The sequence below is a fragment of the Electrona antarctica genome (genome assembly GCF_951216825.1).
Source record: "Electrona antarctica genome assembly, chromosome: 5".
NCBI classification, from domain to species: domain Eukaryota; kingdom Metazoa; phylum Chordata; class Actinopteri; order Myctophiformes; family Myctophidae; genus Electrona; species Electrona antarctica.
The window spans coordinates 31505937-31533338 of NC_136810.1; the positions used below are offsets into that span (position 1 = coordinate 31505937).

General features: G+C 41.7%; 1 protein-coding gene across 2 annotated transcripts; it reads right to left on the reverse strand.

Annotated features, from left to right (window-relative positions):
• Positions 1 to 1813: 1813 nt before the first annotated feature.
• Positions 1814 to 23526, reverse strand: nudt4a (nudix (nucleoside diphosphate linked moiety X)-type motif 4a). Of its 2 annotated transcripts, none has more exons than XM_079501157.1 (5): positions 23045 to 23526; positions 14253 to 14363; positions 8185 to 8229; positions 7941 to 8028; positions 1814 to 2863 (listed from the first exon to the last, which is right to left on the reverse strand). In XM_079501157.1, the coding sequence occupies exons 1-5, from the start codon at positions 23141 to 23143 to the stop codon at positions 2634 to 2636; spliced, it is 573 nt and encodes a 190-aa protein (XP_079357283.1). In that variant the 5' UTR covers positions 23144 to 23526; the 3' UTR covers positions 1814 to 2633. The 2 variants fall into 2 exon arrangements, with proteins under 2 accessions (XP_079357283.1, XP_079357284.1); XM_079501158.1 differs by having other exon boundaries at positions 23426 to 23471.
• Between the last annotated feature and the right edge of the window lie 3876 nt (positions 23527 to 27402).

The following is a 27402-nucleotide window of genomic DNA, read 5'->3' on the forward strand; positions in this document are numbered from 1 at the left end:
GGCGGGTCTGAGAACTGCCTGCCTGATCATCATACATTACTGTATATTAATATACAGCACATTTAACCTCATTACCCCCGTGCATCGATATTTCGGGCAATAATAATACTAATAGCCTACTCGATTTCCGTCATAAGACAAATTTGTATGTAAAATTGAATTGAATACAAATGAAAGGCATGCTGAATGTTAATTGTTCAATAAAAAAACAGTTTATTGAAACATTTTATATACAAGATGGCACAGAAAATAATATTCCAGTCACAAGGTAACAGTAATCGCACAGACCTACTGCACATAATATACACGGTAATATCAGAAACCATTGAACTGAAAACTGTATGGTCTATTATAGGCTATGTGACTTTTACTGTTCATATGTGGGAGTGATTTTGTTAAATAAATGTATTCATTCCATGCATACTAATATTGTACATTTAATTCAATCACACTGTCTCTCTCTCGCGCACACACACACACACGATTAAGATAGAGTTTCGATGTGTGTTGCTTAGAGAATCAGGGTTATCATAACCCTGTTATGCATCCAAATGTAATAAAAGGTGCATAATATAACAATTGTAAAGGCACTTACATGAATCAGTAAAGCTAAAGCTCCATGCTTTATTTATTCTATAATACCTTACCAGCCAGTGCCTAATTCATTTCTAAACAAACAATTTCACAGAAAGGGGTGTAATGCAGAGCACAGATCTCCGTCAGGCCAGGTGTCTATGGGTGCGTTCGGAAATGCGCACCGGGAATGTGGTCAGTTTGTTGAGTGTGGTGGGCGGTGACGTCACAGAGTGAGTTCAGTGTGCCTTATTTACGAACGACCACAGCTGTGACGCATTCACACCGGACGACCCCAGCTTCAGGGTAGGGTCGCTCAGTGCGGGCACTCGCCACACCCGGTGCGCAGCGCACTGGATTTTCTAACGACAACGCACCGAGTGCACTGAACAAAGGAACGACAAGAGAGCACACCAGTGCGTTCAGGGCGCATTTCTGAACGCACCCTAGGTGTCTTGGCTTGCCTTTGGGCAAGTCACACCCCCGACGCACCGCTGTTATCAGAATGTAAAATAATAACGTGCATCCGTTAACTGCTTTATAAATAAGTGTTTATAAATAGTTGGATAATGGATTTTGTTATGCGAATGGAGAAGTTAATTCCAATTCTGTCTGGCTTGTCCAAAGTTGCCGTACGCTCCCAAATCACGCGTCAGGACCGTAGGACGTGAGGAAGCTGTGGGGGAGAATAGAATTTGTTTCACCCCTTGTGGTGCGTTATTTCCATGTGGGGGGCTGCGTCAGCTACAGTAGGTCGGGAGGTAACGGGGTGCATGGCCAAAAAGGTTTGGGAACTGTAGGCCCTACCAAAAGTGTTTTCACCCTACAGTGTAGGGTGAAAACACTTTTGGCTCTGAATTGTGTGCTTGCCCCTCAATATATCGGACAGTGCATTCATGATTTTGGGGATTTGTTTGTAAAAATAGTCCACTTCCGCCATTTATAGCCAATTGATACAGAATATCAAAAGATCTTTGTGACAAAATCTGTAGGAGTAGCAAAAACTATGTTTTTTGAAGAAAATTACAAATTTGGATTGTACAACCTACAGTTACTTATAGCGCCACCACAAGGCTGTTTCTCTGAGGTAGAGGTACCCTAAATACACACACAGACCCACAGGGGTGAAAACTATCTCTCTCCTCACCGCCGGCCAGGAGATCAAAATAAACAAAAGTAATTAAAAGCTACATTCTTGCATATAATACTGCCCATATGATTGTGCTATGTAAAACTGGCTTTCTTTGGTGGTTGTTACATTTTGGAGTTTAGATGGGGAAGATTAATGGAGGCTTGTCATCACTTTGAAAACCATCTAAAGACAGCAATCGACTAGTCTGTATTATAGAGATGCTCCGATCAATCGGCCACCGATCGGTGATCGACCGATCGGCCAATCATGAGAAAAACAATCTGGATCGGAGCATCCCTATAGGCTGTATACTCTGTTACAGTATAAGCAAGCAGCAATCAGATTGGCAACATATTACATATGTGGCCCATCTGTCAAACTGAGTTGCAGCCTAATATTCTTAGACATGACACAGTAGCTGTCTTTATTACAGTGAAAAGTGTTATACACAGACATTATTTGTCAGTGAGTCATCACAGGGGCACGGCTTCTTTTCAGAGCCAACACTTCCCTCTGCTGGCCTCAAGGAAACCACTCAAAAACTGTGTGCAAGGCTGCACGCCATCAAGTATCCAAGTATTGTTCAGAATGTAGGAATGAAAAAAAGAAAAAAAGCAGGGGACTGGGAAATGCCTGTTAAGAGCGGTAGGCTTTGAAGTTGCATACTGTATCTATTAGCTGGTGATGGTTCTTTAAAAATAATTCATATAAAATATTAAATACACTTTTAACATTTTGGCACTCTGAGCCCACTCAAGAAAGTTAGAAAGTCTGCCCTGTACATTTTAAGTGTGTGAAAATGCATACACTGTACAGTATGTGTGTGTTAGTATTGTATTTCATGCAAATGTCTTTTGTCAGTAGATATGTCCAATCTGAGACCTGTCCACTTTTAGGAGCCAAATGATGGCAAACGCTGACAACTGTCCTATCTGTTGAGTAGATCATCTGAACCCTGTGTGGAGCAAACGTAGCGAGGACCATTGTTGTCCGTCACAGGAGACATCACCGTGTTGCCATTAGTGGGGCTACACATAGGACTGCAGCAGGTGGGGTTACCGGTTGCTGTAAGTCTGCGTAGGTAGTCTGCATGGACAGGCTTATGGCTCTGCAGAACTCTGATGGCCTCGTCAATCTTGAACCACTTACGTTTCCTTCCTGTCAACAGAGTGAAAGAAAGGAGAGGGGGAGGTATAATACATCACATTTAGCTAATGCACTTGGTCAAAGATACTGTGGAACAGCACCTAGCTGCTAGACATGGCTGTGTGCTGCGTGTGAGTAAGGTCACATTCCCACCTAATACTTCGGTAGACTCGATGCGTATGGGCGGAGAAGTTGGGATTCTTGCATATTAAATTTACTGCGGTTTGCCTTCACACTGTCATCCGCAGCAATTGGAAACGCAGCAGGGGGGACCTTTATCAATGTGTTCCATTCATAAACTAGCCTACACAGTGAAATCTATGGTGATAAAAATGATACTCATAACGTGCATGTGTCGTGCCGCCTGGGACTGGACCGCCCAGTCAAATGAGCCTTCACACCTGCCAAACAAAGTGCACTGTCTGACAATGCAGGATTCGTTTTAATCGCAGCAAAGCTTTCTGGTGTGAATGTCCTACCTAAGACAGGCAGTATCTCTTTTTGGTAGTATTGCGGTGTCCCTATTTCGTCATTATAGAGGAGAATCTTCAAAAAATGTTAAAAAATAAACATTGACACATTGTGAGCTTATTTTGATGAAGATATTTAGTGTAGAGGGGAATAAATCAGGGTACCTACCTATAATTGGTTTAAGTGGTTAATTGAAGCAATTCACAAAAGCACTAAGAGGCGGATGACTACACGTTTACAAGAGGAAGAAGATCAAAATGTAAATTAATTTGAAAATATTTAACACCAGTTATACAACCTGCTCAGAAATTATGCAGAACATTTACTTCACTGTTGAAGCATACAAGTTTGACGTACTTCAGCTAGTGTTTATGAAGCCATTATGTCACTCAACTCGTCCATAAAGCATCTTCCATAAACATAATCTGTCCAGTAAACTGTCACCTGGAGTTATTTATACACTACACAAACAGAATCTACCGTGACCTTTGACATTAAGGGGCCAAATACATATACCTTTGGTCCTTTAGAGTGTTAGAGAACCACAGCTCTACTGTTGACCTTTGAGTAAAGGAGTAAATTACACGAGACCACTGGAGTCCTTCTGACATAGTTATGGCCCTTGCATAGGGCAAGAGAGGACAAGCATGGAGGGGGGCCGTGGTGAGTGACGATAACTGTCCCTCGTGAACAGGCACTACTATATTTATATTTGAAGGAACACTACTTTCTTTCCAGACCAGCTGCAAATAGTTAAGTTTTAAATTACTGTGTCCCTTGTCAAATGTTATATTTAAAATAGCAACCAATATATAAAAACAAATGATGCTAATTCTATTTGGATACAGTCCAGCAACTGGATATACAGACATTGCCTTGTAAGAAAGATTTTCAATGTTCAAGTGATGAGATATAAACAAGAAAAGAGAATCCTTGTACAATATAATGCATCGACTCCTGATATTATAGAACTAGAATTGAAAAGTCAAATGAACTTCTGAAACTCACTTCATCTCACGAAAATAAAAGCCTGGGTAACGAGACAAACAACTAATGCTGTGGAACTGGCATTAACCATTCGCCTATTTTACTTCCAGTAAAATGCTAGTGATCTTTAACCAATTTGAAACTGGCATCCCTCTTTTGGGTAATTAATAGGTAAACATTTTCAAAATACGTCAAAATGTGTCTTTTTTTATATAGCGGATATAACCAAACTACAAGCGCACATCACGATAGATCAGCACAGCATGCAATAGAGATAACCTATTTCAGTCATACGATGTATGAAATAGGGCTCAAGCGGTTAACAGGTGGTTGGGGTGTGCAAACAAGTTACTACATTTTTTCAGTCAATATTTTAGGGCCATGGGTCAGGTGACTAGGGAACTCTTATGACAGCCACACGTGTCCGTGTGGCCCACTGTTGAGTGAAGACACTCAAACCCCCCCCCCCCCCCCCCCCCCCACACACACACACACACACACACACACACACACACACACACACACACACACACACACACACACACACACACACACACACACACACACACACACACACACACACACACACACACACACACACACACACACAGGTCCTCCTGCACGGTTTTCCTCTCTTGGGTTTTATGTTACTAATTATCACGTTCCTTCAATCAACACATTCATAATTGTCCAAAGTTTGATTTAAAATTTAAACCAATTTAAAATGACTTTGATTGAGGAGACTCCGGTTCAAGGGTTAGTGCACAGATCTATGGTCCAAGTGAGCGCAAGGACCCGGGTTCAAACCCAATCCCGTCTTGTCTGACATGTACCTCTCCTCTCTCTGCCATATCTGAAAAATGTCAAAAATAAATCTTATAAATAAAATAAAAATCTTTGATTGCGTTTCTGCAGTCATGTACAGTAACTAATACATTATAATAGAAAATGAGTGCTCATTGATTTCACATAGCTTTCACTTTTTGAGTTTCTTTGCTGAAAGTCACAGATGAATTGTGTTACGGACCACGGTCCTTTTGAGTATTATTATTAATATTGTTATGGTTAATTTAATTATTGAGGTGGTAATTGGTTAAGCTGGCCTGGGAATAATATTTATAGTATGGAAATGTTGGTCTTACTCTTATGTTGATGGCATGTATTTGTTTATTTCTGTGTTTCATGTAAGGTATTGAATGGAGTATGTTGGAAAGTGAGGTTGGTACTGATGGCTGGCAGTGATAAGTGAATGATTGAATGCAGACATGGCTGTGAGATTCCTGATTGGGTGTCCTCGCCCACACCCTAATTCCAATAAAGACACACGGTGACTACAAATTTCAAGCCCCCAAATGAGACAGCGGCCCCACTTCAGGTGCGTTAGAACGGTGTACTGCAGTTGTCAATGCAATCCCTATGAGTCATGATAAAATACCCTAATTTCATGCTTCACCTCCGAATGTATGAATGAATGAACCATTGTAAAGCGCTTTGAGCACTTGGAAAAGCGCTATAAAAATGCAATTCATTATAAAAATGCAATTCATTATAATTTCACTGGTTCAGAATCATTACTGAGGCTGAAGCGATATTTTTTGTGTTCTAATAAAGTGTCCCATATATTTGATTTGTCCTTTTCAATGTCACATACCTGCCATCTCAATATACAACCCACAATGTACTATAACATACTCCATCAGTGTGTCAAAAGTTAAAGTGGTCGCACGGTATACGTCACGGTCGCATCCCTTGAGGTTTTCAATACCATATTTGTTGTGTTTCGTTTTATAGGCTATGTATTTGTGGAAAATTATCCAAACAGCATCTTGCAAGACTAATTATTAATCATCTGGAGAATTCACTTGGTAGTTGAAACTGTCAGGATATGTCACTCCTCCATTTAGCTGGGTTAAACTTATTTTCCCAACTATTCAGCCAAGTTCATTATTATACAACAAGTTGACAACGGTAAAACACACCATCGGAGCTCCGCGGTAGGTAGAACATATAAGCCTGTGACATGTTCAAAATATAGACATGAATGAACAGTCAGTCGGGATCGGATCGGGATGTATTATTGAGAATTCCACTCTTCGCCGCTCGTAGCCTCGTAAAGGCAGTGACGTCCCTTAAAGTGACAGCTTCTCTGTCTGCCGTCTCCCCTCTGCTCTGTTAACATTATGGGTAACTCATTCAAGTGGTAAATGTGAAATACATCCTCTATTGAGATATTTTTATTCAAATCAATATAGTCTTCAGTTAATTTCCTATTATTTTAAAAGTAGGCTATCTACAGTTGCATTTCAATGGACTTCACTGGGCTGGCCTGAAGTACACCGTTCTAATGGACCAGAAGTGGAGCTGCTGTCTCATTTGGAGGCGTGACATTTGTAGTCCCTGTGTGTCTTTGGGCCATGATCCTGTTTGCTACAAATGCTCAGTTGAACTTGTGCTCTGGTGGGGACGACAGCAGTTTGCAGCAGAGACTCGGTTCCTCTTGTCCTCCACCCTTTGCCTGCCTTTCTATTTTACTTTAGTTTGTTTGTTATTCTGAGTTGAGCCATATTTCGTTCCAGTAAGGTTTACCTTAGTTATCCTGTGTTCTTTTGTTAATTCCCAGCCATTCCTTAGAGTTAATTTCAGCCTTTCAGTTTGTTTACCTTTAAGAGTACAGAGTTTGCTGTTATTCTTATTCTATTTGCATTTATTTACCTGATGTAACTCCCTGCCACTGCCATCCTGTAGGGGTGTTAGGCATTTTTGTTCTCCCTCTCCTTAGTGTAATTTTAGGGTTAGGGTTTAGTAATTGTATTTTTGTTTTCTCTTTGTTAGGGACTAAGTTAGGGGTAAACCTTTATAAATGTAAACGACACCCTGAAGCCAATACTTCTCTTTGAAACTAAAAGAACAAAGAATTGAATCAATTGTCTCTGCTAATGCAAAAAAGAGCAATATTAAAGATCAAAGTTCTTTTTGAAAACTGTCTCCTCCATTATTATGTTATTTCGCCTTACAGGGGGTCGTAACAAATTGTGTGCTACGCCGTGGAAAAAAGGCACCAGTAAATTACTTCTTGACTGCTGAAATCTGCTTGTAACTCTAGATAACACTCATAAACGTGGTCAACTTCAAAAGGTGCATGACCTTAAAAAACCTCTGTTATGCTTACACATAGAATTAGATATTAAGGTAAATGCCATAAACTTAATGAAGAAAACAATTACCTTTATTCTAATAATAATTGTGTTTCCTTGACCTTGACATGGTTTAAAGACAAAGGTACAGTATGCTGATACAAGTGCATGTGTGCGCCTGTCCTTATCTTGAGAACTGTCTGACTGATTTACTTTACTCCATGCATAACAGCTAGTAAAAAACAATATGGGAAGGAGACCTCAATTAAGTTGTACAACAACTGCTTCATTCATAATGCCTGCAAGCAATGGAGTTAAATACATCTCTATAATGCCTGCAAGCAATGGAGTTAAATACATCTCTATAATGCATGCAAGCAATGGAGTTAAATAAATAGAGGTGTACTTTGTGTCAACAGGATAAATTTGACATGAACTTAAATAAGTGCAAACTGATAAGATGAAAATGAGCTTTTAGCTTTAATGTAGAAGCATACCAATGTTGACAGAATCCTCCCAGGCCTCCAGTGTCTCTGTCACAGTGAGGACGTAGACATATGTCCTGTGCTTTCTGTCCCGGTTGTGCTACAAAAATTGACATAATTACATAATTAGTTTACATTGTTGCAATAAGCTGCGTTTATACGTTGCATGTGTGGATTTCATATAAAAAGGGACAAAAAGATTTGAAATACTGTGAGATGACGCTTTAATCCATGCTGCATTATAGGTTAAGTTTACCTCGAAAACCCCTAGTAGTCTGCCAAGTTTTCCCTTCACACCAGCCTGTGTAGACCGACAGATAGAAATTAAGAAAATTAGTCATACACTGGTTACTGACACTAAACATTCAAGCATGATATAGGACCCTGTGACCCCGTCTGCACCTGAACTGAATGTTATGTCACTGCTCTCAAATACATTTGCATTCTCAACTGGGTATATTGTTGTCCTCAACCAAGCTTCACACAGACGTTGGTACCATGGCCATGCAAACATTTCCAGGTGAAACTGTGATGTGCTTGAACCAAGCAGAAACGAGGTAAGGATGACTGAATCATACTGTACCAGAACCATTGGTGGACATCAAAGGTACAGTATACAGTGATTACTGTATGTTTTGTGCTTAGCTGAAGATCATGTATATTCTTTGGGGGTATAAGGGTATATGTGATATTCACACATTCTGCTCAACAAGATAATCTCCACAAATCAACTCACTTTTTATGACAATCATTTTAGGGAATAACCCCCCAACCCACTTAACTCACAATTGAGATATTGATGTGTGGAATTAGCGTCATGGAACTAAATATGACACCCTCCCCAGGCTTGCTTAGCCACAGGCCCTATTTTCTGCATACATTGAATACTTACTCTTTGGTTATAAAAAAGAACAAGAAAAGAAGGAGCTACAAACTCACTTCCAGGTTTTAGGACTACAAATTGTATCACTCTTATGCCACTGTAATTATGGAGTTCATACAGAATGTCCCAAGTCACAGGCGACTCATTTATTGAAAACATCTCCCTGCTAACTGGGAGACGGGTAACACCTGGCAGCAATCCAGGAACCAATGGCCTTGGTTTAGGTCTTTTGAACCATGGGGAATGCCATAATTATTTTGGCATGGCTGCTCCTCCAAGAGTCCCCCAGTATCTGGTTAGACGAGCGTGGATCATATGACAAACAGAGACACAGACACACAGTATACCAAGTGATAAACTGGCAAGTTGTAGTTGTTTTGACAGGGATATTTTTAAACTATTCTCATCCAACAACAGACCACTATATATAGTACATTTTTAATTGAATTGTAGGGATTGCATTGAAAATGCAACTTCAGTTTAATGCAGCCAATGGTAGAAGATGCCATGTTACCAGTTAGTTGATGTGTTGAACTTGGCAGCAGGGTATTGGCACATTTAGATTACTAGTCCTTACCAGTTCTGAATATCTGAACAGCAAATGATGTTCAGTGTGGGTAATGTGATGTAATAGATCACATTACTGATAGGGGGGGGGGGAATTGTTTACAGATGGTCTTGGGAAGTTGAGTTGGGCACAAAAGTAGGCTAATTAGTAGGCTAGTTTCTTTTGCAAGAAAATGCTGCAGTACAATGATAAGTACACCGTTGATGTGTGATGTAAATTTGGTGGTGATATTCTGCCTATAAATGGAAGTTATTGAATATTTTCACGTTCGGTGTTGCACTTTGTAGACGGTCCCTAACCGCTCACCGTCTGATATAAGCTATTAAACGGTGAACGCGGAGGTTGGGCTTTTTTAGCAAGTTGTAGTTTGTTCTTTATTTGTTCTTTCAGGTTAAGAATGAGATGTTTTGTGTGATTTAGGAATGTGTCGTTCGTGAGCTATTGAGCCAGGTCATTGCATCTGTCTGTATGTATTTTTGTCATTGTGTTGTTCCGACGGCACGGGATCTGTCTTCCCCGGATTATAGTATTCATATGTTATGATCCAACAGATATAAAAGTGCACAGTATTGTAACTGTTGCCAAGGCAATGCCCCGTCCGGGTGAACGGTAAGCGGTTAAGAAAACGTCTCCATTTGGCCACCCCGAGTCCCCGTCAGATAAGCATTCCGTTGTGACGGAGCTGTTCAGTGTGTCACGCAACCACGCTGGGTGCGCGCAGGGCTGTAACCTGTCGTTGTCAGTGTCCAGGCTTTCAGAGTGCATGTAGCCCATGTGTACGGCACGGCAAAGGAAGTGGTTGAGGAGGGGGCGGACAGTGTGGTGTCGAAACAGCGCGTGTGTTCACGTGAACATGCCCCGTCCAACTGTCAGAGCTGGCTTTCAGGTGCCTGTGCCACAAAACCCCCGCGTTGGCCGCAATGCTTCCCCAAAGAAGAAGTTATGTCGACGGACACAAGAGTAGCTGTAGGCTACTATGGGTCCGAGTTGTTTCCCCCGTGTGGGTCTGATGTATAGGTCTGATGCCTGCCTGGGGGCGGTGTGGAAAAGGGGAGGTGCGTTGGAGAATTCAAGGGGAATGTTGCACGGAAAACTGTGTCCCAGTATTAATCAGTGTCCGTCCCAACATGCATTTCACTGGTGACACTGGTGACACGTGATTTGCGGGGAGATGAGTTGTTTTTGACGCAAATGTATTTAATTAAGATGATTGTTAGAATGTTTGGCATGTGTAATGCAGGGCAGATTGAGGTTGGAGGACAGGGCTGCACGGCACTAGGTTCCGTGAGGCTGTCCGTGCGTTGTGGCGTTGTGAGGAGGCGCTGGAAGCGAGCAGCTGTCTTGCTCTATGCTAGGGAAGTGGACAGACAGACAGCGGTTCTTGAATTTAGAATAGATTATCTTCAAACAGTCCTTGGTACGTTATCCGTAGTCATTGGACGTGTCTCTCTCTGAGGTGGAACAGGATGAGGGTAAATGGAAACCCTTTCCAAATGTCACCGCTGTACATCAAAAATGTCAACAGATTTCTCTCTAAAGGGGGCGCCCACTGGCCTAGCTGTCGAGATGCATACCACATATGCAGCTTGCCAGCGTGTCCCGGGTTGGAATCCCAATCCCGACCTTTGCTGCGTGTCACTCTGTTATAGAATCTTTTGGAGAGCACTTATAACACAGTTTAAACAACAGACACAATTCAGACTTTCAAAGTATTAGAATTTAGGTCAAATGTCACTGACAGTAAAGATAACAATGGGACAGAAAACAGCTTCTCATGAGTGATTTGATTTCCCTAAATGTATATAACTTAGTGTATTCCAAATTTCCTCGACAACTACTCCCCGTTTCCTGTCCATCACTCACCAATGTTCACCTACAGTATAAAGACATGTTCAAGATTATAGGTTGGCAGCGTCAAACAGAGTGGAAATCTACCCTTCACTGCCCAAATGTTTTTTTGTCTCTAATGAGTAGAAGTGATGCAAAACTACGGTATAGTAACTAGTACAGTACGTTGCGCTCAGTAGAGTGAAAATCTCAGCCAGCAGGCATGTCCTAACAATAATGACACACACACACACACACACACACACACACACACACACACACACACACACACACACACACACACACACACACACACACACACACACACACACACACACACACACACACACACACACACACACACACACACACACACACACACACACACACACACACGACTTCTCAGAATTTTATTAACTAACTATAAGCAATATTAAAGTAGCTATAAATGTTAAAGTAATTTTCAGACTTTTCATTCAAGCTCTATTACTCTATAGTGAAAGTCACATGAAACATTGCATTTCAATAAACCTCAAATAGAAGTTAGACTAAATAGAACATATTAGATTAGATATTATACACATAGAGCTCTCACAGGTTCAAAATGATTCATGGCCAGAATACTGACTCTGAACTCCATAGGTGTAAGTCTCATTATTTATTTACAGAGAAATCCAAGGTAATAATAACAACAAACAACTATCAACCAATCAGCCCCATGATCTATTTCACAATCACTTTCAAAGCAAAGGCTTTTCAACACCTTGGTCAGGTCCAACTCATCAGTCCACTGGTTTGATGTGCATTAAAAGCAGGTACTTGACTTGATAGGCCAATAGCCTATTGCTATTGTTTGCACGTTCAACATTTTAATCCAATCAAGTCCTGTTCAATAAATATTTATATGTTTTCATTTTTTTATTTTAGTTGTGGAGGGCAAGTATAATTGTAATCGAGACTCTCTTCAGGAGACCCTGGGAGTCTGACACAATGGGGGTAGAACTAGTCTACCTGTGTAGATGGGGAGGCCGAGGTCTGAGACCTTGAGCCCTGGAGTTGAGAACGTCTTCGCTTGGTGCTACAAGCTGTCGATGCTACGTGTCTAGAGTTACTCTCTAGCTGGTCTGTACTGCTACACTCTCGTTCTCAACTTCCCAGGGTAGACTCGGTGTGACATCACTGCTGTGGTGTCACACTGCTATCCGTATCCGTGGTAACAATAATGTTTTAAGGCATATTTGTCTTATTAGCCAGGGATACTTTTAAGGAGTAGTTCACCCAAAACATTACTTATTTTTTTCCCATAGACTACACCAGTTATTTCTGTCATAAAGCACACACATAAAGCACCCTTCTGATGTTGGTTTCGCCGCCAGCCTTTCAATATATGAAAACATAGAGAACTGATTCCACTAGGGTGGTTTCCAGGTCTATCTCGGTAGAAGTTAGTCTCATACCACGCCTTCTTAAATGTCTCTCTGACAGAAATAATCTTATTTGGCCCCCCAAACTCAACCCACTCATTTCACTCTGAACTTGGCACCCTATCCACAAACATCACACACTCAGCCCGCAACCTAGGTGTTTTCTTCGATCCAGATATTTCCTTCAACACCCAAGTCACCAAAGTAGTCCAGTCATGTTACCATCAGATCAGAAACATCGCTAAAATTAAACATTCTTTTGTCATATGCAGACCTGGAAACCGTCATACACGCATTCATATCTTCACGACTGGATTACTGCAATTCAATATACTCTGGTATGAGCAAAAAATATATATCTCGCCTCCAGATGGTGCAGAACTCTGCGGCTCGCCTTCTCACCAACACAAGAAAACGTGAGCATATCACACCTATTTTAGCTACTCTTCACTGGCTCCCTGTGAGCTACAGAATTGATTTTAAGATTTTATTGATTACTTTTAAAGCTCTACATGGTCTAGCTCCCATTTATATAACAGACTTGCTGAAACCCCATAACCCTGTGCGCTGCCTCAGATCTGCGGATAGGGCCCTCCTAGTTCCTCTTGCAACACGTCTGGTCACTCGGGGTGACCGGGCCTTTGCGGCTCGGGCACCTTTGCTTTGGAACTCCCTGCCACTGGCTCTTAGGTTAGCAGAATCAGTGTCTTCTTTTAAAACGCTTTTAAAAACACATCTATATGCCAAGTGTTTTTCCTAATATTGTTTTTAATTGTTTTATTGACCTTTTCTTCATATTTTATTGTTTCTGATGTCTTGATGTTTTGTTGTTTTGATGTTTTTATGATTCCTGTTTTATAACCTGTCTGTAAAGCACTTTGTAACTATATGTTTGGAAAGGTGCTATACAAATAAAATTCATTCATTCATTCATAGAGAAGTAGTCTCAGAGAAGATTACAATCTCTCAATCCGGGACTGGGTTAAACCAATAGCAATGGTCCCTTTTGATCTTGAATGATTGGACACTGATTGGGTCGGGAGTGGGGTTCAATTTGGTTTTGACGTAAGCCATTGTCACTTCCGTTCTCATACCACTTATCTCCTTCATATCTGGCTCTAAAAATTTGCCATTGATGTATAGCTTCTCCCTTTGTCCGCTAAGTATCTCCACTGACCACAAAGATATCGGTGATTCCGACAAAATCTAATTTGAATTACTTCTTGAAAACAAAAACGTCCTGCGTGATGACGTGTCAAGGCCCACATCAATAAAAGCCAATACAAATCTATTTTGATTGTGTTCTACGGCCATAAATAATCATTAATCGAAGCTGAAATAAAAGCAATAAAAGTATAAATAACTAACTAAAAGGCAGACTAACCGCTAATGCAAGCTACCTGTATATGGCATTGTGCAAAATTCCCATAAGAGAATTGTTAGTGTGTATGATTGTGGCAATGCATGTTTTAATTGTGTGTGTGTGTGTGTGTGTGTGTGTGTGTGTGTGTGTGTGTGCGCGCGCGCGCGCGTGCGTGCGTGCGTGTGTGTGCGTGTGTGTGTGTGTGACTGTGTGTGTGTGTTTTGTGATTCTCTCATAATTCTCCCGTGGACAAGCTCACCTCCTCATACACCTCTCTTACAGCAGCACAACAGGGCTCCTCCTCTGGCTCCATGCCTCCTCCTGGCACAATCCACTGGTCAGGATGTCGACTGCTGCTTACTAGTAGCACCTGTCAGACAGACACGATAAATATCTGTTGCCAGCAGGACCACCATCAGTTCCCCCATCCCTCCCTCCTCTGCTTAGGGGTGCCAGAACTTAAGCATGCCCGAGTTCAGAATCCTGAAATGGCCAAGTACTGTATGTCATTGTCACTATTCATTCAGCATGCTAGATACTATATAGTAAGTAGATACTAAAAGTCTGACTCTGCAGTGCACTAATCCAGGGGTTCTCAACGTTTTTGGCCGGGGACCCCCGGAAATGCTTTGGCAATGTCTCGGGACCCCCGCCCCGCCCCCTCCCGACCCCCAATATAAATTGACTGCTACAATAACCTTAAACCATTTTGGGCGGGAACCCCTTTTGGTGTTTTAAGCATTGTTATAATTTAGCTATTGAAAAATAGCAGATCTACAAGCTCATAGCGCACCACCGAGTGACGCGCTACGAGCTTGTAGGTCTGCTATTTTTGAAAAAAAGTGCACTAATTCACCTAATTTCTGTTCGACAACTCTTTTGACATCAAGAGTTGATTAAAGAGCCAGGCCAGCCTGTATTATATTCTACATTACAGCCTCAGGGAGTAACATAACCCACAGTCACCCTTGCACAGTTTTCAATTAGCATAATGTGCCTGCAGGACAGAACAGTGAAGCTTGAAAGATCTATGAATCCGTAATCCGATCTGTAATGATAATGTCTCCTTCGCCACTGGCAAAGATAGTCTCTGTTGCAGCAAAATTATATTGACTCATTGACTGAACTTTCTTTGAAACTTCACGCCTGTAACTCATTCACTAACCATGTCAGGAGGAAGATTCGGCTACATTATAATATTGGTTTACAGACTGCACTGCAATCCATACCATTAATGAAATCAACTTCACTCTCAGAATTAGCTGGGGTTATCAAGTCTTAAAATAGGCCTTGAAAATAATTAGCAAACTATTACATTACATAAGAGGGTCACAAAAAAGTTCCTGTTTACCGCTTTGGATAACTGAAATACATTCTTAACATGCATGAGGGTGAGCGTGTGACGCACCTTTGAGCACTGGCACCCATTTGGCATCTAAAGCTTGAGTTATAGTTGTATGCGGGAGTCGTGAGCCAAAAATAACCAAATTACAAGCTAACACGATTCTTCTGCTATTTGCAGCATGCTACACCCGCGTGCAACTAAGTATATATCAGCCCTAACTCCCCTAAGTTAACCCACTACTACTCAATGAACCCAGGCAGGTTACTATACTGTGTACAAGCATGAGCACACATTTATAGGGAAAGGAGGGGGTGTTATAGGCCAGTACTATAAAAAACCTAGCTACTCAAAATGTACCCTCCAGCAGCTCAGAAGACTGGTGAACAACAGGCAATGAATATTAATAACTCAGTCAATTGTTGTGTAAGAAGAACAGACCAAATAAAATCCTATCGCATGATGTTTAATGTTCAGTGCTTGTTTAATGTTTACCTAAAGTTAATATTGGCCATGTTAAATTAGGCTGACCTATACCTATACAGAAGACAGAACCCATTCACAGCTAAACAAAGGACTATGACAGATGAATTGTCTATGGCCTGATTATGAATCATTGACATGATCTTTAACAAACATTAAAACAGACAAATTCAAGAAAATGTAGCCAACTGATTTGAAATATATATATACCTGTAAAGGTTTGCATAGGTCACCATGCAGCCAGCCATGTCACGCCTTCCTATTTTTCATCCCGAATAAACCAACCAAGAATGTGGAAAAGCTTTTAAACATACAAATCTAACTCAGAATAAAAAATTTAGTTTAGTCTAGCATAGGTGAAGGTGCATGTATGTGAACATGTGTGCCCATGGCTATGAGTGCAAGGAAGGGGTTAGTAAATAAAAGCATTAGGGTAGGGGCAGGGATCATTTTAGCCTCTGTCCCACAGAATGGGTCTGTGTAGAGCACTGAGGTTACAGAAACACTGGCCGCACTCTTACTGCAACAATTGTACACGCATATGGGCACGACATGGACACACACATAATGTGTAACACACTCTCACAGAGCGACGTGCGCACAGCCATATAGTACACTCACAGCCAAGCAGGCTTTACAAAAAGCACTGGTTCAGCAGTTGCCATTCTGAATGAAACCAAAACAGCTTAGTAGAGCAGCTAGACCAAAGCATGATTTATACTTCATTGGAGGACGGATTCCACGATGCATTGTGAGCTTGTAGATAATCTATTTTCGGCACGCAACACTGTCGTACAATCAGTATAAAAAGCTACTCTTTCACCAGAGGAAAGAGAATGTCGTATTTTCACATCTCCTCTCACAGTGCTGTTATTGTGTTGCATTAAGCTTACGAGAACTTATTCCACCTGGCCACAGCAGTCTACCAAGTTAACTGGCATGTTGGAGAAAATTGTACACTGGGCACGTGGTAGACAGATCTATTACAGGCGTGAAAAAGGGATTACTATAGACTCCACCAACGACTCTTGAATGAAACACCCAAGCCCAAGAGGCTTAAAGGCGTAGTGGAATGAAAAATATGTTTTTCACACTTTTAGACCATATCCGTGGTCATCATATGGGCATACCTAACAATGGATGCCAAAAAAATGGGCAAATTCTAATTTTTGTGTTTTTATATCAAAAGTCCATACAAATATTGTTTTAATGTTCTGGATTAAAAACGGAGTAGTTTGTAATCAAAACCACCTGTGTTTGGAGGACGATGCAGCAATGGGAATCAAATGGGTGAGCTTCATTTGTATTGGCTTTTATTGATGTGGGCCTATTGCCTATTGATGTGGGCCTATTGCCTATTGATGTGGGTGCCGGGTGGTATTGCAGTCGCTGTACCGCACAGTTGTGACAAAAAGAGAGTTGAGCCAGAAGGCAAAGCTCTCTGTCTACTGAGCAATCTTCGTTCCTACTCTCACCTATGGTCATGAAGTGTTCCTACTCTCACCCATGGTCATGAAGTGTTCCTACTCTCACCTATGGTCATGAAGTGTTCCTACTCTCACCTATGGTCATGAAGTGTTCCTACTCTCACCTATGGTCATGAAGTGTTCCTACTCTCACCTATGGTCATGAAGTGTGGGTCATGACCGAAAGAATAAGGTCGCGAATACAAGCGGCCGAAATTAGTTTTCTTTGACGGGTGGCTGGCATCTCCCTTAGAGATAGTGTAAGAAGTTCAGTTACACGAGAGAGACTCGGAGTAGAACCGCTGCTCCTTCGCCTGGAAAGGAGCCAGTTTAGGTGGTTCGGGCATCTGGTTAGGATGCCTCTCGGGCGTCTCCCTAGGGAGGTCCTCGACGCACGTCCCACTGGGAGGAGACCCCGGGGCAGACCAAGGCGCAGTTGGAGGAAATACATTGACGAACTGGCCTTGGAACGTCTCGGGATCCCCCAGGAGGAAGTTACTAATGTTGCTCTGGTGGAGCTGTTGCCCCCGCGACCCGACTACGGATAAGCGGTTGAAGATGGATGGATCATCACGCAGGACGTTTTCGTTTTCAGGAAGTAATTAAAATTAGATTTTGATGGACTTTTTATATAAAAATACACACAAATTAAAAATGTCCATTTTTTTTGGCATTCATTGTTAGGTATGCCCATATGATGACCACAGATGTGGTCTAAAAGTGTGAAAATTTATTTTTCATTTCACTAGGTCTATTATTAACCCCATTATGCTAATAAAAAAAGATTTGTCTATTATTAACCCCATTATGCTAATAAAAAAAACATCATATCCTTCTACCCTAATGGAAAAGGGGTACACAAGCACATGGCCGTTTATCCGTTCGCCTTCTCCTACCAAACCTCTCCGTTAGAACACTGCATCTCTCCATGCACAAAAAATCCTGCCCGCCACCCCAATCCATACTACATTCCCCACAACTGCCATATTTACTGTAAAAACATTACTTTTGTCACACACACTGTTATTGCGCAACATTTCGCTGTGATGCACATTACATCACAAATTCCCCATTCCCCGGCCCCTCCCCTTTTCACTGCACACACACACACGCGCGCACACACATACAGTACACAGGGCGCAGCAGTACGGTACAGCACAGTATGCAGGGAGTAGTGGAGAAGATTAGTGGAGAAGATATCCAGTACAACTAAAAGACCACTTTGTTTCTAAATTATGATCTACACTCACAACAATTATGCAATTTCGTATAGGCGCGTGTGTGTGTGTGTGTGTGTGTGTGTGTGTGTGTGTGTGTGCGTGTGTGTGTCAGTGTATTCTAACCAGGTGTTTAGAAATGTTGAACTGAACATGAATCTATAATATCCTTTGACTATGCTTCCACCTCCTGGTTCTCCAGCATCTCAATGTTACATAAGACTAAGCGTCAAACCTCCCAAAACAAACTAATTTGACTACTTCTCAGCCATATGACCAACCTCTTACCAACCCATTTTGCTACTCTAAACTGGCTCCAGGTAGAAGACAGAGTTAAAGCACCACTTCACCACTTTTCAACCTATATTCATATAATAGGTCCTCACTAATAATCATGATAAAATGGCACCATTCTTTCTACTCTGTCTGTGTCGCATAGGAGGGCTGTGGGCAGTTCAGAAACACCTGCCACCATCATCGATGTGGAATCCAAGTTAATAGAAACTGCAGGCTTTCTAGTCTCTAAACTCGGGACGGGTTTCTGAACTGCCCACAGCCCTCCTATGATCCTATCACACACAGACTGAGTAGAAAAGAATTGTGCCATTTTATCATGATTATTAGTCCAATTATTAGACCAATTATATGAAGATAGGTTGAAAAGTGGTCCTTTAAGCAATTGAAAATGGGCTTGACCTTCAAAATTGTAAATGCAACCTTGCCCTCGTGCCCGCATACCTGACTAACTACCTCAAAAAGTACCCACGGCTACAATACTAGAGGGAGCGAGAACAACAATCTGGTACCACCCATTTTCAAAACAAAATAAATACAAATATGGGTAAATTCCACCCAAGCGTGGAATTCCTTGACCCCCTCCCTCAAAAAATGCAAATCTCTTGCATCTTTTAAAACAGGCCTGACAATCCACCTTTCAGCAGGCGCCGCTCAAGGGAGAGGAAATGATCCATTGTATATACAGTAGTTTTTCTTTTACTGTGTTTTCATGGATTTTTCTTTTTTGAGTTCAACTATGTTTGTGTGTGACAACTATGTTTGTGTGTGACTATGTGACTATGAGCACCAGTACCAATGAGTACCAAAAGTGGCACTGTTGTGCCAGAAACGGAGAGAGAGATAGTGCTGCACTGTTGGGGGGGGGGGGGGGGGGGGGGTTGCACAACTCAGTTCACACGGGTGTGATTGTTTTTTAGTATATGATATTGATTTCTGTTGTTCATGTCATGTCTATGAATTGATTGCATAGGGCCTAAATGGACTGAGTGTTTGTATACATTCTCTCTAATAATCTATTCAATCAATAAAACCAGGTGTTGTCTTTTTAGGCTGTAGGATAGCCTGGTAAACCAACAACCCTGGAAGTAGGCTACTATACTGGGATCCGTTGGTTGAACTGGATTGGTTCTATACTGTAGGTGTTGTCTTGTTAGGCTTTACTGGGATCAGTTGGTTAAACTGCAGATATTGGTTCTGTAGGTGTTGCAGTGATAAAATATAAATAAATAGGTTTTCAAATTTCAATGTAATGGGTCCCGGGACCCAGGGGTGGTCTTTTAGATAGGTCCAAGGGACTTTTTGAGTCTTACTTCAACGACGTTAGAGTACAGTACCGAGTACAGTATTTCATCCCAGCATCCCGGAGGGTGACATGATTGCGTCCTTTCCGTGGTCCTTTCTCAATTTTGTGAGTCTAAGGATGCAGGATGCAGGCTATTTGCATCACTGTTGTTGTACTGTACTGTGATCAGTTTGAACCATAACGAGTGACTCGTTATGGTTCCAAATAAATATGCAGATTCAATCAAAACATGTTCCATTCCTTGATGTATTCCGTACAATTGTGTTTTTTATCAAAAGGATGAGAGAAAATGCTATGTGAAATATTTTTTAGATTAGATGGAAACATATCTGCTGACAATAAAGTAAAGGGCTAATATGAAAATCATCAGAAGTAATTTTTTTAATGAATTTCCGCAATGTTCAAATTAGTCAATTAATTAGTCATTTCAGAAATTCATAAAAAAAATACTTTTGACTAATTTTTTCTAAATAAAGGCTGTACATCATGTAGGCATGATTGACAAACAATATGAACAAAGATTTTGTTGTCAAAGCCATGTGACCAAATAGTTATTGAATTTCTTATATTTAAATAAAAGGGTGTGCAGAAGAACATGTATTTTGGTGTGTCCAGGTGGTTTTGTCCAGAGCCATCTAATAGAAGAGTTACGATATTGAGGGGGAGGAAACCGAGCGCTCGAGCGCTGTTCATGCAGCCTGAACTGAGACAAGCTGGAGTTGGAAATACATTGTTTTCAACGAGGGCGGCACAAATAAGAGCTATTTTAAGCTTGTGTGCAACATGACAACTGTTTTAAAGTATTGTACAGTAACAACTAAAGTCCAATGCATTTCTGCCTACTTCCAGTCCAGGACTTGTTGGTTGTCCCCATTCTCAATAGAAGTCTATGTAGGAGAGCCAGGACGCAGTTTGCGTAACTCTGTCTATATCTAAGGCTCTGGTTTTGTCTAGGAGATTTATTGACGGACCCTAAAAAATTTGAATATCCATCTGGGTGAATATCCAACCTAAATTTGAAACCAACTTCACCGCGGTCCAAAACCATCTAATGGAACCTCTCGCGGAGGAAGCATGGAGAGGTTCCATTTCTGGGGCCATCATGGTGTTACTTTCTTAAACGGCATGTGAGGAGGCTGTGAGCTAAACAAACGTTACCTCGGACAGGAACAAACTGCAGGTTGAAAAGGCCCTCAGCTCTGAACTCGGTAGAATCTGCACCTGGCTCGCTGATAACAAACTATCTTTACACCTGGGAAAAACTGAATCCATTCTTTTTTGATCAAATAGTAATCTCAGCGAGGCAGATTGCTTCTTGGTTAGAGTGGGTGACAATATATTATCACACGAATTTGATGAAATTACCTACCTAGGTTCCATCCTGGAGACAAATATTTCCGGTGATAAAATGGCCACCAACGTAATCAAAAAAGTCAAAAGAACAAGATTCTTATACAAGATCTCCTCATGGTCAACAAAAACACCTTGAAGACCCTAACAGGAGCCCTCGTACAACTAGGTTTCTTCGACTATGCATGCACCTCTTGGTACCACAGCACCTCAGGCTCCAGACTTCCCAAAACAAACTGGTCAGGCTACTACTGGGCCTCACCCCCGCCCCCAAACCCACCTCACCCCTGCCCACTTTGACAGGCTGGAATGGCTTAGGGTTGACGATAGCCTGGTTTCCGGTTGACGACAGAGTACACAGCATCTTGCAATGGGTCTGGTCCAAAAGATTCGCTACACCACCAAGATACCCATGTACCATGTCCATGTCTAAATAGCCATAGGCCTACTTCCTTAATGTCAATTGATGAAGTCCACAGCCAGAGGGAGTTCAACAAACCATGTGCAACCCAGATTCGGCACAAACAAGGGACTAAATTAATTTCGCTCCTATGCCACTCAAATGTGGAACCCAACATTCATTAAGACATGCGAATCTCTAAACCGCTCTCAAAGGCCACCTACGGGCCTAGCCGCAATTTGCAACTCTAGATTTTTTTATAATGGCATGAATCTAGAGTTGCAATACCCTCCATTGACTCCCCACTCATCATTTTGCGTTTGCGATCTGCTTGTCTTAAACGACGTTAAACTCACCAACATTGCAGCTGTAGTCCAAGCTTGAATTATTCTCTTTCAATCTGCAAAGCTTGTTTTTCATAAAAATCCCCCGTAGACATGTTATGAGCTACTCTCTGTCAAGAAATTCTGTGCAAGTGATTCTTTTTCTAAGTGCTGGAGTTTGGAAGCGCTCGTCGTAAGTCACTGAACGTCCCTGCATGCATCTGTTTCGCATTTGCACATAATGCAGGAGGCAGCAGCGCGACCCCTTAATAAAAACGAGCGCTTCCAAACTCCAACATTTCTTCTTCTTGACAGAAAGTAGCTCATAACATGTCTACGGGGGATTTTTATGAAAAACAAGCTTTGCAGATTGAAAGAGAATAATTCAAGCTTGGACTACAGCTGCAATGTTGGTGAGTTTAACGTCGTTTAAGACAAGCAGATCGCAAACGCAAAATGATGAGTGGGGAGTCAATGGAGGGTATTGCAACTCTAGATTCATCCCATTATAAAAAAATCTAGAGTTGCAAATTGCGGCTACTACGGGCCCCCGTATTGAAGTGTATATTTGTACGTCTCTAATGATGAATTGAAGTTAACAGTTTTTGTATCGAGTTGTGCTTGAAATGTACTGTAATTCTGCAAACTGTTAATAAATAGTACTTCAAAATAAAAATGAAGTTAACAGTTTTTGTATTGAGTTGTGCTTGAAATGTAGCCTACTGTAATTCTGCAAACTGTTAATAAATACTTCAATCAATCAAAAAAATACCTTGCTGTACAATCTCCAATATTGGAGATATCGCGCCCCGGTTTATCGATTTGAAAGCAACTTACATCGCCCCTAGATATAATGACGAGATAACCTACCTCGTCCTCTTTTTCATTCTTGAAGCATAAACACGCCGCTCGTCTCTTGAAGCCTTCCCCGTCATAAGTCCGTGTCTGGTTGGGCTTAAACTTCATCATATATTCCAAATCTTCGAGGACCAGGGAGGCGTCAAAGATGTGTACTTTATCGAAACCAGGATCTACCCGAACCGATCGCCTGCCTTTGCCTGCTTGCCCAAGTGTAGGACACTGGATGGATACTATTCCCTACAAATAAATATTACCCACAAGCACTTCTTCAGACAATCCCGGGATTTAAATGTGCGCTCTTTATTCATTCCTGGTGGTCGTAAACAACACTAGCTGTGCCTGCATGTGTATGATCGCAAATCATATTCTAGTAGTACGGTACCTACCTACCATAACCATGCCCATGCTTATAGTGCCGCTGGCTGTCAACATTGAGCAGTCCCACTCCCAACGGACCTGTCACATTAGTGCACATGAGCAAAGCAGCGACATGCAACCAGCTGACCTCAGAGCTGTGTGCAGCACCGCCGCAACACGAGTGTGGGAATTTTGGGAAAGCCTGGTGACGCGAGGTTACAGTGTGGTGTGTGTACGTGTGGTAGTCAAGCCCAGCCCCCAGTGAGGCTCTCCAACGTTGAAGCACTCGATCGGAGGGCCACGATATGGAGGGCTAAAACTGCCATATCTAAAACTAAATAAATTAATGAATTAAATAATAAATAAATGAAATAAATAAATAAATGTGAATGTGTGTAAATTGAAAGAAAAAAAATAGAACAGAAGTTCATGACATGGTCAATGGTCATAACACTGACCTTTTTATTTAAGATTATGTCTATGCTCAGCTGTTGCCTTTAATTGTGTGATGTCTGGTCACTCTGACACTGACACTGGTCACTCTGGTGCATGTAGCCTACACTGTTGTATTACATCTATCCACCAGTAGAGGGAATGCTACTGTTGCACAATGCGTCCTGCTATTTTTGTCTTGCAGTCTGTTGAACTGGCTGTTAAAATAGTTTTTTTATGGTAATCTCCTAAAATGTAACTGAGACTGCAAAACATTGGCTGCATAATTGTGTGTGTGTGTGTGTGTGTGTGTGTGTGTGTGTGTGTGTGTGTGTGTGTGTGTGTGTGTGTGTGTGTGTGTGTGTGTGTGTGTGTGTGTGTGTGTGTGTGTGTGTGTGTGTGTGTGTGTGTGTGTGTGTGTGTGTTGCAATCCCTCTATAATAACTGAAAACTTGTGAAACTGTGGACACACGGAGTCCACTGCGTTTACAGAGGTCATTTCTTAAACCGTTTCAGACGCGGGGTGGCTCGCCGGAACCGGCCCGGCCCCTGGACGCGTTTCTGGGGGTCAGGATGTTCCGGGGGCCAGATCAGGTTGTGGCCCCCTGGTGGCGCTATAATAGGCCAATGTGAAAAAGGTGCCATTTCTTCTTACGCCATCCAATTGGATGGATGGCAATTGGATGATTTGAGGCATTTTGTTACAAAAATGTGTTTTGCAAAAATCCACCTGTTGGTGGCGCTATAACAGGCCAATATGAAAAGGGTGGGATATATTCCTCAGCCTAGTAGGAAAGTCCGTGAATGATTTCACGTAAATTGCACACTGCGTTCATGATTTGAGGCTTTTTGAGGACGGGCCAATCCTGCAAACTTTGAAAGCCAATGTTATAGCCAATTAGGATGGAATATGAATCCGTCTTGAACACATGACTATAGAGATAGTGTGTAACAATTAGCGGGATTTTTGGACTGAATCTGGAGGAGTAATATAAAAAAATGTCGGCCTCCTGGTGGCGCTATAACAGGCCGTTCTGGAACATTTGGTGCAGAGGTTCATCGTTGGCATCCAGGGAGTGTGTGTGAAAAACTTGGCATCGACCGGGTTAACGGTGCCGGAGATTAGCTGGTAACAGACGACGGACGGACAGACGGACGGACGGATGAACGCACGCACGCACGCACACACACACACACACACATACACACGGACGGACGGACGGAGTGCAAAACATACTCTCTCGGTCTCTCCCCATGCCTTCGGCCTGGTGGAGACAATACATTGAATGTGGGTAGGTACAGGGACCATTGACCTTATGCTCGCGGCTGTCATCTTGCCAGCAAGGTGCTAACTAGCAACTTCCCATTGACAGCCCATTCATCCAAACAGAAAAGTCCTATCAAATTGTATTAAACAACGTCAAACTCACCAATATTTAAGCTGTGTGAAAAGCTTGAATTATCCTCTTTCTATCTGCAAAGTGTTTGTTTCATAAAAATCCACCGTAGACATGTTATGAGCTACTTCCTGTCAAGAAATCCTTGCAGGTGATTTATTTTAAGTGTCATCAGAGTTTGGAAGTGCTCGTTATCAGTAAAGCAACCTCCTGCTTATATGCAGGAAGTAGCTCATAACATGTCTACGGTGGATTTTTATGAAACAAAAACTTTACAGATGGAAAGAGGATAATCCAAGTTTTTCGTACAGCTGCAATGTTGGTGAGTTTGATGTTGTTTAATACAATTTGATAAGGACTTTTCTGTTTGGATGAATGGGTTGTCAATGGGAATTTGCAACTTGCTTGCAAAATGGCAGTGTGTATAAGGTCAATTGACAGACCTTTGTGTGAAACTAAATTGAATAATCCCCCTAAATTTGGTTTATTACGTTATTCACTTTAGATCGGTCTCAAGTAAATAATAAACCAAATCAGTGTTCAAGTGTTGTTTCACCATACCTTTCACTCTCAACACAATTCCTGCTTGGAATGGAGGAAAAACTCATTCTTGCCAAGTTGCCATCATCAGCAAGTTCCATGCTTTTAACCCAAGACTGCTTGATGTCATCATTTAGTGAGTCTTTTGAGCTACACTTATTAAGGCTGGGTGATAGTGTAGCTCAACATGCTTGGATATTTTGTAGCTTTGTAGTTGCCAGTGCGAATGCACTGTTACAAATATGGATGGTAGTGCAGTAATTCAACAATTAATGAAACAGCTTAACAAAAGAACAAAATGCATGACATGCAAGGAATAGGCATACCTCATATCTAAAACCAGTCTGATCAGGAAACAACTGCTAACAAAAGGCCCATGGTGTAGTCTTGAGAGGAAAGATAACATTGGGCAAAAAAGGGCAAGGCAGACAGGTCCTCAGGCACTGGTATGCTGCAGAATGTATGCACATGCCACAAAAAAACATCCATGACATCCAGTAAGATCGGACCCTACAAACCTTCCCACGCGCTCAGATCAGCCAACGCAGGGAAGCTGGAAGTACATTCACTAAAAACACCTGGACAACAGACGTCCCAAACTCTTCTCCCTTCTGGCTCCAAAACTATGGAATTCACTTTCCATTGCAATCAGAACTGCAGACTCACTTCCGCCATAGTCTGAAAACCCACCTCTTCAGACTCCATCTTAGCCCGCAGCACTTGCCCTAGCCTTGATAGCATTTTATGTAGACATACTGTAGCACGTACTGCCACTCTATTAGCTCCGTTTGGAACCTCTATATAGATACGCTGCTACGCTTTAGCTCCGAGATGAGGTTCTGAGGAAAGCTATCCCTGCGCTGGTAGAAATGGAGTCTAGCTGGGTCGAGCCCGTCGACAAGTAGTAGATTAAACCCCTTTCGCAGTATTTATTTCAAAAAGTAAAGATATCAGAACCAAGATACATGTTGATAAACTTAACATAGGCACCTAACATTTTAACTGAGGCATCAAACAACCGCTTTGTAAGCGGTTGTTTGTCAGCCAGTACGATTTGTTTCCCCGGTTTTCCCAATGCAATCTTACGGAAGCAGTATGGCGCATGCCAACGAGGGTTAACTGGACTACATTTGTATTTAAGCCTGATTTAAGCGGTTGTTTGATGCCTCAGTTAACTTAAATACCTTTACTTTTTGAAATAAATACTGCAAAAGGGGTTTAATCCACTACTTGTCGATGGGCTCGACCCAGCTAGAATCCATTTCTACCAGCGCAGGGATAGCTTTCCACGGAACCTCATCTCGGAGCTAAAGCGTAACACTGTAGATATAGAGGTTCCAAACGGGGCTACCATTCTATAGTGTATACGGTATGCATTGTTTCATAGATATTCCACTGTTAGGTTCTTATGTATGAGTATGAGTCTTGATGACTATTGTTATGTATTTGATTTTGTTTTTGTTCTTGCTTACTGTAAATCGCTCTGGATTAAGAGCGTCTGACTAAATTTCTTTGTTTTGAATTTGTGTTTAGCACCCATACATGTTTTGATGTGGAAGTTGATCTGTTTATAAGTTTTTCTGCAATATTATGTTCAAATCAATTATTATTATAATTATTTTCAAAGTAGTTTTCAGGTTC